We start from the raw sequence: 13,362 nt of genomic DNA, 5'->3' as shown, positions 1-13,362 counted from the left end.
TTCTATTCTTCCAAACTTTTGATCGATGATCAATATGTTTTTCTTTATATATACATACATATATATATATATGTGTATGTATATATATACATATATATATATATATATTCGTACATACATATATATATAAACATATATATATATATATATATATATATATATATATATATATTTCTTTTTCTTTTTCTATATATCGAAGAGAAATCTAATTTGACAATTTAATTTTATTCGTAGAAATTTTGTTAATAACAATAACTTATAGTCTGCTTAATTTCGGAATAATTAAAAATAATTTCGGATAATTTCCTTTAAAAGATCGATATGTATTATCAAGAACATTCGCGATTCTTCGTTGGCGAATCTTGCCAGTCCAGCCCAAGAATTCTTAGTTTGCGTCAGTCGAGAGAGCTTGAGAATTTTTATTGTATACTCTTGTGTCTATGATATAACGTTAGAAGGGTTATGATCGTTGGAAAAAGAATAATGCCTCGAAAATATATAAGTTTTGTTCGCAGTTTTTAATTCGGAATGTAAAATCAATCACTCGAAGGATAATCTATCGAATTGTTTCCGAATGTTAAAGTGTTGAGAAATATTTTATTGAGAAAAAGGGGTGAGATACGGAACTTGTATATTTGTCTGTGTGTATGTATATTGAGAGAAAGAGCAAGAAAAAGGGGAAGAGAGAATTGGGGGAGGGAGAGCAAAAAAGCGTAATAAGAATTAAACACTTAAAGCATTTTTTTTTCGTATTCTTGGACTTCGCACGAATTTTCACATGATTTCAATATATTTTATTTGTATGTTTTAAAATACTCTCTCTTTCTCTCTCTCTCTTTCTATATCTATCTCTCTCTATCTTCTTCTCTCCCTCTTTCTCTCTCTCTCTTTCTCTCTCTCTCTCTCTTTCTCTCTCTCTCTCTCTCTCTCTCTCTCTCTCTCTCTCTCTCTCGCAGTGGAAAGCTGTATTAAAATACACTTGGTCGATTAAGTTTGTCATTTGCATTGTGAACATCGCGAAACGCGAAGCGTAGTCTGTTTTTTTCTTTTTTTTGAATTTTTGTTTCCTTTTTCTTTTTTTTTTCTTATTTTTATTTCAATGAAACTAAACAAATGTTATTATTTCATCTAATCGTTTGTCAATGATCATCGAAAAAATGTTGTCATTAAATGCCATTTTACATCGCTTTAATAATGCATGTCGAAATATGTCAAAATTAGCGCAACGCAACGAATCACGTAATTGGTTTATCTATTTTATTCGTACATACAAGACGGTTTTTGATTTATTGAAAAAAAGAAAATAACGATTGGGAGAAGGAATTTCAATATGGCTGACACGAAGAAAATCTAAGTTTATCGTTAATTCGCATAAATTTTAACTGTTTTTGTTTGTTTAATCTAAGGATAAAGTGATTGCGCTGCGTAAACGCTTAAAAGATTTAGAAAAGGAATTTATGTTAATTAAGATCGAATAGCGAGATAATTACAATGAACTTTTACCGTCTCTCTTTTTCTCTCTTTTTACTCTTTCTCTCTGTCTCTCTGTCTCTCTCTGTATTTATATCCTTTTTATCTCAAACAACAGCTTTCACGAGGAAGTCGACCATCGTCCTCATTTCTATTGTTCGTACCATAAAAGCTCTACAACTTCCGATGTAAGTGCGTACCCCTATCATAGAATTTTTCGTACAATGAATTTTAATAATGTATCCATTAGCGCTAGACGTAGAATAAGCTTCTTCTGGAAGACTACAAAGTCTAACGAAATTTGTATGTATATGTATATACATATATTTACATGTATATATATTTATATATATATTTATATTTATATATTTATATATATATATAACACGTTTCGTTCGAAAAATTAAGGACTATATTTGCTCCTTCGCTCGTCGTTCTTTTATATCGTCCTTTTCTTATAGTTAATAATAATATTATTATTATTAATATTATATTATATTACTATTATTATTATTATTAATATTAATATTATTAATCATTATCATTAATATTATCATTAATATTGTTATTATTATTATTATTATTATTATTATTATTATTATTAGTATTATTATTATCAGTATTACTATTATTATGACAATTACTATGATTACATACGAGCTTTAAGTGGTTTGTTATTTTTCATCTGGTTTTCGGAAAGTAGCACGATAAATAGTTATCACAGTCTGAACTATATACCTAATCCCTACGCACCCTATGACGGTATACGGCTTATATATGTTTCATTCTTATAACGGCCGCACTTATACTCCAATATTTCCAAAATATTCAGTCCGTTAACTATGCAATATTATTGTATGTATGTATGTATGCATGTGTGTATGTGTGTGTATGTATATATATATATGCATGTATGTACTTTGTCGTATAGTAAAAAAGAGACAAAAAAGAAAGAAAAAGGAAAGATAGAGAGAAAAACAACAAAAAGAAAAAAAAAGAAACGAAGAAAAAGAATGTAATCGCCAGAGATGCATTAATGATGATGACATGATGATGATGATGATGATGATGATGATGATCATGATGATAATGATGATGATAATGATGACCACACGCACGTTCAGGATCGTCGCCATTTTCATCGAAGGAATCTATTACACATATTCGTTTATAGCTTTGATAGTAAGTGTTCGAAACACGTCAATGTCGCTCCTCTTTCCTATTATTTTTTTGGCCTTTTTTTATTTTATTCTTTCTTTCTTCTTTTCTTTTTCTTTTTGTTTTCTTTAGAAAAAATTGTTTCTCTTGTCGATTTTTCGTAATAAAATAATAATAGGTCGGCGAAGGCTATATATCAATATACGCGAATGTTCGTTTCATCTCTTTCGTAAGGAGAAGAAAGCTCTGTTGTTTTTATCTGTTTTCTTTTTTTTTTTTTCGTGCATTCCTCGTCGTTCTCCTAGTTTATTTCATTTTATTATTTCCTCTTGATTCGCTCGATTCATTTCCATTTTATTTTATTTTATTTTATTTTATTTTATTTTATTTTATTTATTTTTTTTTTCAAGCACCAATATGGTGTACACGGTTTACGCGCTCGGAGCGTGCGGCGGACGCTCTGCCGAAAGATTATTCTTTACCCACTTCTCCGTCTATCGCGCGTTTCGTCGTTTCTACCATGAAATAGATATACGATACGATTTTTAAACACTGTCGGTCGAAGAAAATTGTTCATTCCGTCGAAGCGCAGGATATACACGCGAGTCACGCAACGCGACGAACGGTAACATAAACTCACGTAACTTTTTACCGGCTTTTGAGTGATCCCTTTTCTGATCGTTTGTTTGTATGTTTGCATGTTTGTGCATATATATAGAAATATAAATATAAATATATATATATACACATACACACACAAGGCAAGTCAAAAACAGATTACACAAAGTAGTTTTTACTCTTTGGAATAAGTCATAGTTTTATTCCGCTCATCGAATTGATATTATCGAGATATATCGAGCTTTTGTCTTTTGAACTGTTAACACAACTTGCCACGATACCTGAATAAGAAGAAAACTATATAGCGCGGTATTCGATCAGACTTGGACAAGTAGTTCTCTCACTTATCGCGACCCTAAACGATTCGAGAGCAGCACGTTTGCTTCTCGTTCGGAGACCAGCGTAACGCTGTTTCGATCGAGTTCCAACGATCAAGTAAAGAGAGACACGGTCTCCTCGTAACATACAACAGAAGACTCGTTCGACTCGTTGGTCCAATCTGAGTTGGAGTTCGTTATCCGTTCTCTTAATTATCCCGCGGATCGCCGGAAGCCTTACTGTCAGGGTCTGACGAGAGGCTTACCTCCGTAAGGAGCGGGGTACTGTCCCGTTAAGAGGGGATAGCCTAATCCCACATGCGTATGATGATGCGTGTGCACGTGTCTTTGAGGTGGCGGAGATCTGCTGTCCTTTCCAAGGTTCCCGCTACCGGTATCTACCGGGCCGGATTGTTGCTGTTGACCGCCAGGTTGTCCTTGTTGTTTCCCAGGCTGTTGACCTTGACCTTGCGGTGGACCTGGGCCCGCTACCGAGGTCGGTGGTCCACTAGGTGGTCTGGCAGGTGTCGGCCCTGCCGAAGACGGACTGGCAGATGCCGCGGACGTCTTTGGGGTCGGCGACTTCAGGGCACGTTCTTGGAGTTCGTGGATCTTGTGCGCCGAGTAATACTGATTCGCGTGGTGCTGCAAAAGATCGAGGGCCTTGCCACCCGGTGGACGACTTAGATCCTCCGGTGCGTGATACCTAGGCAACTGATGCAGGTAAGGACTACCCGAGTAAGGTCCAGGCACCAACATAGGACTTAAACCTCTGTAAACTGGATGGCTAGGGTCGAATGGTAGCGCACCGTAATGCTGTGGCTGCATGTATCCCGGATGTATGTACGCGTATTGCGACGTGGGCGGTGGCGGTGGTCCCTGAGTCTCCATGGTAGGCTTCACGCCCTCTTGCTTGTTTTTCGAGTCGTCGTTCTTGCCTAAATCCTGCGGCTTTTCTTGCTTCGGTTGATGCTTCGGACTCGGGGGCGGAGCTTTCGCTTGTTGACTTTGTTTGCTCGACTCTTCTTTTCGCCTCTGCTCTCCGGGATAAAGGTAATACCTCCTGTCGTCTTGTACAGGACCAGGAGGTGGTGGAGGAGGCGCTGCTCTTTGACTTTGCGTGCCGTGGTACACGTGATAAGGACTCATTTGACTCTTCATCTCGATACTTTCCTTCAGTATCTGATGGTTTTCGTGTTGCTTGTCCTTCAAGCTCGGTTGTTGCGATTGCGGTTCCTGCTTCATCTTTGCCTTTTGCTCGTGCGCCTCTTGTTCCTGCACTTGTTGATTCTGTTGTTGTTGCTGTTGTTGTTGAGAAATCGCTTGCGGTGGCTGATACGGATAGCCAGGAGGCATGTACCCACCGTAACCACCGTAATAGTGCGGCTGCTGTTGAGGTTGAGGCAAGGGTTGGCTCAGTTCCTTCTTTTCCTTCTCCGAGACGACGCTTTGCAAACTCGCCATCGATGGCATCTGCGGTATGTTCAAAGGCTTCATTTCCTGTTTTGGCGTGAGATCGCTCGGTTTCTGATCGACCGACTTGCTGTCCTGAACGCTAGGCACCAAGTAAGGAGGTTGACCGTAATACGGGTACATTCCAAAGTGAGCAGGTAGATGCGTCGGCGCGCTAGTCTTGTTGTCCTTTTCTTGATTCTGTTTCGACTTGTCGGCGGGTTCTGCCTCGAGAACAGGCGCCGCGTCGTCCGATATGTCCGAGTAGGCCGGACTTTGGACGTCTTCCCTCGCGGAGTCAACTATCGGCGCTTCCAAAGGCGAAGGATGCGGACTTCCACCGGGCGATTTTTTCGATTTCTTTTTGTAACCTTGCGGCTTCGGCGTTCGCGGGTCCTTACTCTTATCCTGCTCTGGCATCAATGCCGCCGTGGGCTTTACTTTGAATTGCGGCATCTTCGTGTGCAGCGAAACGCTTGGGTACTGTTGCATGTGAGATTGTACACCTTGTCCAGGATGTCCAGTCGTCGGAGGCCCGGTTTGTAGGCTCGCTTGCTGCGATACTTGTCCGGTGAGACCTTGAAGACCTGGATGCTGACTCGCCATACTTTGCAAACTTTGTTGTTGCTGCTGTAAAGTTGGCTGCTGAATAACGTGCGCTTGTGCTGGTTGTCCCAGCTGCGTGGACATAGGATGCTGCACGGATTGCAACTGATGCGCCGGCGGCAATTGTTGCTGTACGGACGACTGTAACTGTTGTTGCTGCTGTTGGCTCGATTGCAGCTGAGGCGGTGGTCCGGTTTGTAGAGACTGTTGGGCTTGTTGCAACAACGGATTTTGTTGCTGATGTTGTTGAACTTGAGAAGGTTGAGGAGGTTGAGGTATATTGAGTGGCTGCGGTATGTTTGTACTGGGATGTGGCGAAGGCACGGGCCTGGGAGATTGACTTGGATGAGGACTCGGACTTTGAGGTGGATTCGTCGATGTTAGCGACGGTTGACTTTGTTGTTGCTGCTGTTGTTGTTGCTGTTGTTGCTGTTGCTGTTGTTGTTGCTGCTGTTGTTGTTGTTGCTGTTGCTGCTGCTGTTGTTGGATACTCTGTTGTCTCGAGGAAGGCGGTGCCGCGGACGTAGGAGCAGGTAAATCGTCTTGGCCGAACCTTAAAACGCCAGGCTTGACGATAGCTTTGTCCGAGGTTAAAACTGGCATAGGTGTCTCTATACCAGGAGAAGGTACCCGAGGTGGAGGCGGTGGTGTCTCTGGCGGTAAACTCGTCGCTGGTGGACTCGCCGCTCTGACAGGGGTTCCTTCCGGCTTGTCCGCTGGAGACTTCACCGGCGTGGCTGGACTCGGAGCTTCGATGTTGCTCTCGTCGTTCTCGGACATGCTGGTGATGCCCTCCTTCGTATCGTCGTCGTCCGCGGAACCGTGCGCGTGACTCTGATGATACTTCAGTCCATTTATGTGTTTGTACTTTTTACTACAATTCGGTTCGGGACACTCCAAAAGGACCGGGCTCGCCGGAGGCGAACCACTAGGAGGCGTAGGAGGTGGTGCCCGTCTTTTGTTCTTCTCTTCTTCTTCCGGACCACGAGATTTTCTCTTAGCTGCTGGGTCCGATCTAGGCGGCACAAAGGCAGCCGGACTCGGACTCGCCGCCGGTGAACCCTGAGCACCTCTTCGACCTTTTGCACCGCCATTTCGTAATTTACTGTGCACCGAACTCCTTGTCTCGGTGAAATTACTGAGATCGTTGCCCGGTGTAGAATTTGCTGCTGCCCGGCCACGTTTTCCACGACCTTTAGGCGTACGTGCGTCCAAATCGCTCGTCGGCGAATCGCAAAACCTCGGAGGTGCCCAATCGTGTCGTGTGCAATCCAACAGAGTACCGACGTACGTCTTACCCCGCCACGTTACGTTCACGACCAATACACCTGCAACATAGAGAGTACGTCCCAAATAGTAACGATCGGTAAAGATTCTATTTCAAAGAACATTAGTTCTTCTTTCCCTTTTTTTCTTTTTTTTTTCTTTTTTTAATAAAATTACAACTAATCAAATCTATTACACCTGTGTGCTCTAATTAACGCTTAAATCTAAATGGATTAGCAATATTATATGCAGTTATCCGCAATGATCGCTGCTATTAACTGGTCGAGCTCCTATTACAACTTTGTAAGGCTAAATACGATATGACGTAGCAGTTTATCTAAACGACGCGAGAAGAAGAACGAGAGACGCCTAATCTTACTCTGGATGCTGGAAAAACCGGTTCTAAAAGACAGCTTGCTTCTAATATCGACAAATTCCACGAGATCTTTACGCATTGGATAATAAATTTCGTTGCAAGAGTTATATACGTCCCTTTACTTTTAACTCAACCATCTACTGTCCTCGCAAGACTACATTTAATTGAAAGTATGTATGCGATCTTGATACTTGTCGACGCTTAGCCTGAACGAGGATTAATATACCAATGGGCTTGACAACTAATCGATGTCGGCTGTTTCTTAAAGAAGATGCGAAAGTCATCTGAAATTCCATTTGGAATTATTCAAACTCGTTGTTATAAATTCGATTTCTATCAACAATTAGTCAAAACTAACTATCGTTAAGATCGAATTTTATACACATTAATAAACAAGTATAACGCGTTATTTAAACAATTGTAATTTCTGAACGAAATTTCTAGTCATTTCTGTTCGGTTTAGGAAGGATTAATCGATTCCATAAAAATAAAATAAAATAAAAGTATTGTTTTTGCATATCGAATGCGTTTTAAAATCGATAACCAAGGGAGAGAACTCTTTCACGTTTTTCGTCGTTTTACATCGGATATCACAAAGGGAAACATATCGTCTAGTTTTTCCCTAGCACGGCTCTAATCTCGAATCGTTTTCGAAAGAAACCCCAAGGCGCTTTTGCTTGATTGAGTCGTTCCCCTCGAGTCGTCTACGTCACTCCCATTTACCGCGAGAAAGATAAACGTATAGCACTGAGCACCGAGAGGAAAGAGGAAGGGAAGAGGAGGAGGAGGAGGAGGAGGAGGAAATGATGAAACCGTCCATCCAACCCTCGTCACGCGTCTTTTCAACCTTTCCAATTCTCTCCTCTGGTTCTCCCTCCCTCTTGCTCTCTTCGTTTTCTCTCTTTTCGTGTCAGCTAGTAGCACCTAAGTGACTAAATGCATCTCCATCTACGAGGACGAGAACGGCAAAAACTATTGCGTGACGATGATGTGCTACGTAAATGACGTCAATATTGTCTCGTCAACTTCTCTTCGTGTTATCGAGAGCAAGAAAAAAGAAGAAAAAAAAAATATATATATATATATATATAGATAACAAGATTACGAGTAGTAGGTTGAAAAGAACAGGAGGAAGAAAGGAAGAAAAAAAAAGAAAAACCATGTTCGAATAGCTTTTCATGTAAGACAAGCGATGCTCGAGTTAACTCGAGGTGAATCGATTAAAGGGGTTAATGGAAGCCCCAACAAAAGAAGAGAGAACATCTTTTCTTAGCACCATATCGTGTTATACTGAACTTTCAAAACCACGATAAATCTTTCACATTGCCACTTTTTCGAACCTCTTCTAAACTTATTCATTCTTATCGTGTAATCCGATAGTAGATCGAAGTGTAGGGTAACGAAAGATGTTGGAAATATTATATAAAATGTATGTATGTATGTATGTATACATAAACGTACGTATATCTATATATATATATATATAGATATATAGGTCGATGTGAATTCGATTGTTCGGTTATACTTTGGGGTGAACAAATCTTGGCACACGATGTTGGAATGAAGTAAGAGTTTTGCCGAAGAAGAATATAGTGTGGGTATATGTGTATGTGTAGGTGTATGTGTAGGTGTTAGTGATGCTACATCCTCGCTTTGCTGTTAGTATCAGAAAAAGTGAGGACGAGGGATCGAGAGGAGGCCGTAATGGAAGAAGGATGGTGGAGAAGGATCGAAGAAAGAAAAAGAAAAAGAAAAAGAAAAAAGACGAGAGGTTCTCTCTAAGGAAGGTGGAGAAGAACGAGGTGAGAGAGAAAGAGAGAGATTCAAAGGTAGGAGGAGAAGCAAAAAAGAAAAAAAAAAGAGAGAGAGATGGAAAAAGAGGAACTTGAAGGAAGAGAGAAAAAGAGAGAAAGAAAGGAAGGACTAATGGTGTTCGGAGAGAACCGAAGTGGGATAGAAAAAGATGAACGTATAAAAAGAAAGAAAAAGAGAGAATGAAGAAAGAGAGAGACGAAGAAGAAGTTCTCGATAAAAAGAAATAAAGAAAGAAATAAAGAAAGAAAGAAAAGAAGAAAGGAAGGAAGGAAGGAAGGAAGGAAGGAAGGAAAGAAGAAAGGAAGGAAGGAAGGAAGGAAGGAAGGAAGGAAGATGGAGCGTAGGGTGAAATCGTTGGCGGAATAAGGACAGACGATGAGAATACGAACGAGGAGAATGAGGAGAGGATACGGACGAGGATACGTACGGGACTCAAGAGCTCGATTCAAAAGGGGCTTGCTTCCAATAAAGAGAGCCGGGACTATGCAGTTATATAGAACTTTACGTCCTCCCGGTACAATCCCACGCGAAAATTCCCAACGGCTGGTGTATCTCCTAGGAGTAAAGTAAGAAGAAAGAAGAACACGTTCAATGTATGTCTATAACTATAAAACAGAAACGGATATATATATATATATATATATATATATATATATATATAAAGCGAGAGAGAGAGAGATACACTTGAGCGATATCGACGAGATATGTATGTATATACGTGTCACGAGGCCGTTATCGGAGGTGTGGTCGGTGTGTTAGGATCATACGGTCGGCTTCTAATCCTAATTAACGCGTTTATCGACAAGGGCACTCGGGCCAAGGTATAGTCCATGTAGAAAACTCGTTGAATTTCGTAAAAGAGGAGGTGGAGCAGTAGGAGGAGGAAAAAGAAGCAGAGGAAGAAGAAAAACTGGATCGTTTCTCTTAAAGCATGTTCCATTTTCACTTAATTAACATACCAATGGAATATGCGAATGCTTCTAACTAGAGCTATAATACAAGCTAGTAATATTCGTCGACTATATATACATACGTTTATAAGTACGTCGTAGGTATCTATTAAATGTAAGAACCTCATTTCCATTATACCAACTTTGAATAATATACCATATGTTTATGAACGTGTTTGCTTCATGTCAATCTAGAGCCATCGAGAAGTAATTGATATGAATTATCGATCATATCCGGACACCGACATACAGATTATTTTCTAGATTTTATCGAACGGATGATAGAAAAAGAAGAAGAGAGAGGATGAAAGAGAGAGAGAGAGAGAGAGACGAAAATAGGTTTTAGGCTATTACCAAATCGCTTTTACGGAAACTCGCGGTGACAGGATGGAAAACGCCTACGATATTCGATTATTTTCGAATTCATGGCATCCGGATAAACGTTTATATCGCCATTTTTAGAGAACGCTATACGTATTATTATCGTCGAAAATGTATGTTTCTTCTTTTTTATCATCTATTTATTTTTCTCTCTTTTTTTTTTCTTTTTTTTAAATGGAACACAGCGTAGGACGAGAAAGCAATCGTCGAATGTTTCCTCTCCTCTTATCCTTTTTCTCGTTTCTTTTTTTTTTCTTTTTTTTTTCAATGGATTAAAGACAGTTCGAGAAGTCGATCGATAAAACGTTAGAGACATACGGATTTGGTACCGTTTCTTGTCCCATCGCCGTGACTTTTACGGATATTCCAAAAATAAGTCCTAGCCTCGTTGCTACGAGAAAAAAAAAACAAGGCATTCAGAATCGCTTTTGTCCTCGATCGAAAACTATGTTTACTCGTCGTGAACGAAAGACCGAATTTTTATGATCGATCGATCGAACATAAGAACTAAATCGAGATATCGCTTGGACTCGATTTCAAACGTTTTCATATTCTACGTAGGACGATGGCTCTTTCAATTCTACCATTTCATCAATATTCGACATATCAACCCCGAAAAGGATCTTTCAATAACGCGTTTCTCTAATTAAAATTAAATTATTAAGACTGTTATTTGTCAGACTAGTATTTTTAAATTTATAAATGTTCAGTTTATAATATTAAAATATCGATACGTGATATAAATGACATAATTCTGACAAATAATTATTTATATTGATCGAAGTACGCTCGTATATATATCGATCATATATATTTTACAAAATACTTATCGTTAATTAATAAAAATGTCGAACGAAATAAATTATATTATTAATTAATAATTAGTCTTATATATAATCATCTCACATATCATACGTCGTATATAATGACGATAGTACGTAGAGAAAATCGTCGAAATTAGATCCGGTTTTCTTCTAGCATAGAATATAACTAAATCGATAGGACCATGGCGTTTATATACAGACATATATATTTCTAATGTAGATTCGTGTACAGTCGAGAAGAAAAACTGGTTAGATCTCTTTCAACTTAACTTTTATAAAAGATATCGAGAAAAATTCTTGATATATCGCGAAAGAATATCGAATACGTTTCCATTCAGTAGAAAGTGAGGGGAAAGGAAAGGGTTCCTAACTATCCGTGATAATATCGAACACGAACTACGATATCTCACAATTATTGCAGAGCTGTGGCCCGTAGAAAATTTACTGTCGCGATAGTAAAGCATATACTCGTTGATAAGATGTAATAACAGTATTTACTCTTACTGCTGCGAAGGCGGTCTTCTACATAAGCGAATGTTTCGCAGGCGTTTTTGCGGCATATGCCAAGGAGTGACACATTTCCGATACCATAAAGAGAAATAACTATTTTTGCGTCGAGTACATACATTCGAGTCTCTATCTCTTTTTCTATCTACCTCTCTCTCTCTCTCTCTCTTTTTCTATTTCTCTGTTTCTCTCTATCTCTCTTCGTAGAACTCTTTGTAGGACTCCTTCAAAAAAATGTCAACCAATAAATGGAGTTACGATGTACCTACGTATCGTACAAAAACTTGTCTCCCTCGACACGATACGAATAGAATTGTATTTTCTTTTTATTCTCTCTCTTTCTCTCTCTCTCTCTCTCTCTCTTTTTTCTTTCTCTTTTTTTTTTTGTAACATCGTAGACACTCTTAAAATATATGCAGTCTGAAAGATTTAAAAATATTGTAAAAACTATGTAAACTCTTTATTTTCAGTTCAAAGGGGAACGTAAAGAAAAAGAAGAAGAAGAAAGGAGAAAAGAGAAAAAAAAGGGAAAAGAAAAAAGAAAAGAGAAAGAAATATGTATGTGCTTTCGAAACGTCAAGGACTCGCTCGTTTTCTCCTTATTTCTCTTTGCCTGACGACTCTGGACCACACGTGCGTACAGTTTCGTACATACGAAAAAAGAACGGTTCTTTTCTCGTATATTGTTTCTTCTTTTTTTGGTATACAAGAGTCTAAGGAGAGAGAAACGTGCGCTTAATTCTTGCTCGTATATAACGTCGTCTTGCAAGTAAACGACTCTTGGCGATAGACTTTGAATGCTTTTTATGCGACCGATGAAGGTTCGAGAGACAACTATGGTTAAAGAAAAAGAGACGTGTATGGAGACGTGTACGTAGTGAGGAGAGAACACGCGTTCGTCACGCATGGTTAATTAAAAAAAGTCAACGAGTGTGTTGGTACAACGACAACGACAACAACGACAACAACAACAACGACAACAAAGACAATGACAATGACAACGACAACGACAACGACAACGACGATGATGCTGACAACGACAACGACGGTGACAACTTATTGCCTTGATCGTTCATTTGCATTTCTGCTTTATAACGGTTGGTGCATTAATAATTCTACGTGGGGCTAACAGGTTAATCTCCGGCAATAAACGTCGTACGCGCGAATACGTAATTATACGCTTATACGTAACTAATGATCGAGATCGTGTAACAGAAGTAACGAACGACAATATCGATAAATTATGCCGTTCTGAAATACGAATGAAAAATAGGAGAGGAAGGAGAACGATCGATTTAATTCGAGATGTTACTCTAGATATCGAGTTTATTATATCCCACTGAAATATTGATCTCCTTTCCGATCATCTGTCGCTTTTTATTTCTTCCTCTTCTTTTTTTCTTTTCTTTCTTATTAACTTTCTTTCTTTTTTTCTTTTTTTTTTTGTTCATTCTGTCTTTCGTTATGGTAAAAGGATGAGAAACCAGTTTACCAAATATTCAACATTTCTTTTTCATTTTATTCGATAGAGAGACCTCGATACAATTCGAGGATCTCTCTTTTGAACTCGCCTTGCCATCGATCGATCAACGGTGTTAACTTTTAATCTATTCTATCGATAC

The 13,362-nt window shown here is 39.0% G+C and overlaps 1 protein-coding gene across 10 annotated transcripts in view; it reads right to left on the bottom strand.

The window, feature by feature from the left end:
- Nucleotides 1-13,362, bottom strand: part of LOC127064921 (zinc finger protein 608-like) — a 180,207-nt gene that overhangs the window by 3,022 nt on the left and 163,823 nt on the right. For 9 of the 10 annotated variants that reach the window (XM_050996587.1, XM_050996584.1, XM_050996591.1 and 6 more), the window contains one exon: nt 3,830-6,953. In XM_050996587.1, coding sequence (XP_050852544.1) covers nt 3,830-6,953 — 3,124 coding nt within the window. The remainder of the gene's footprint in view (nt 1-3,829; nt 6,954-13,362) is intronic. The other variant, XM_050996590.1, reaches the window with a different exon arrangement.

This window comes from Vespula vulgaris, chromosome 7, assembly GCF_905475345.1.
Source record: "Vespula vulgaris chromosome 7, iyVesVulg1.1, whole genome shotgun sequence".
In the NCBI taxonomy this organism is placed as follows: domain Eukaryota; kingdom Metazoa; phylum Arthropoda; class Insecta; order Hymenoptera; family Vespidae; genus Vespula; species Vespula vulgaris.
The sequence above is the reverse complement of the archived record's forward strand: the minus strand, read 5'-3'. Positions and strand labels throughout refer to the sequence as shown.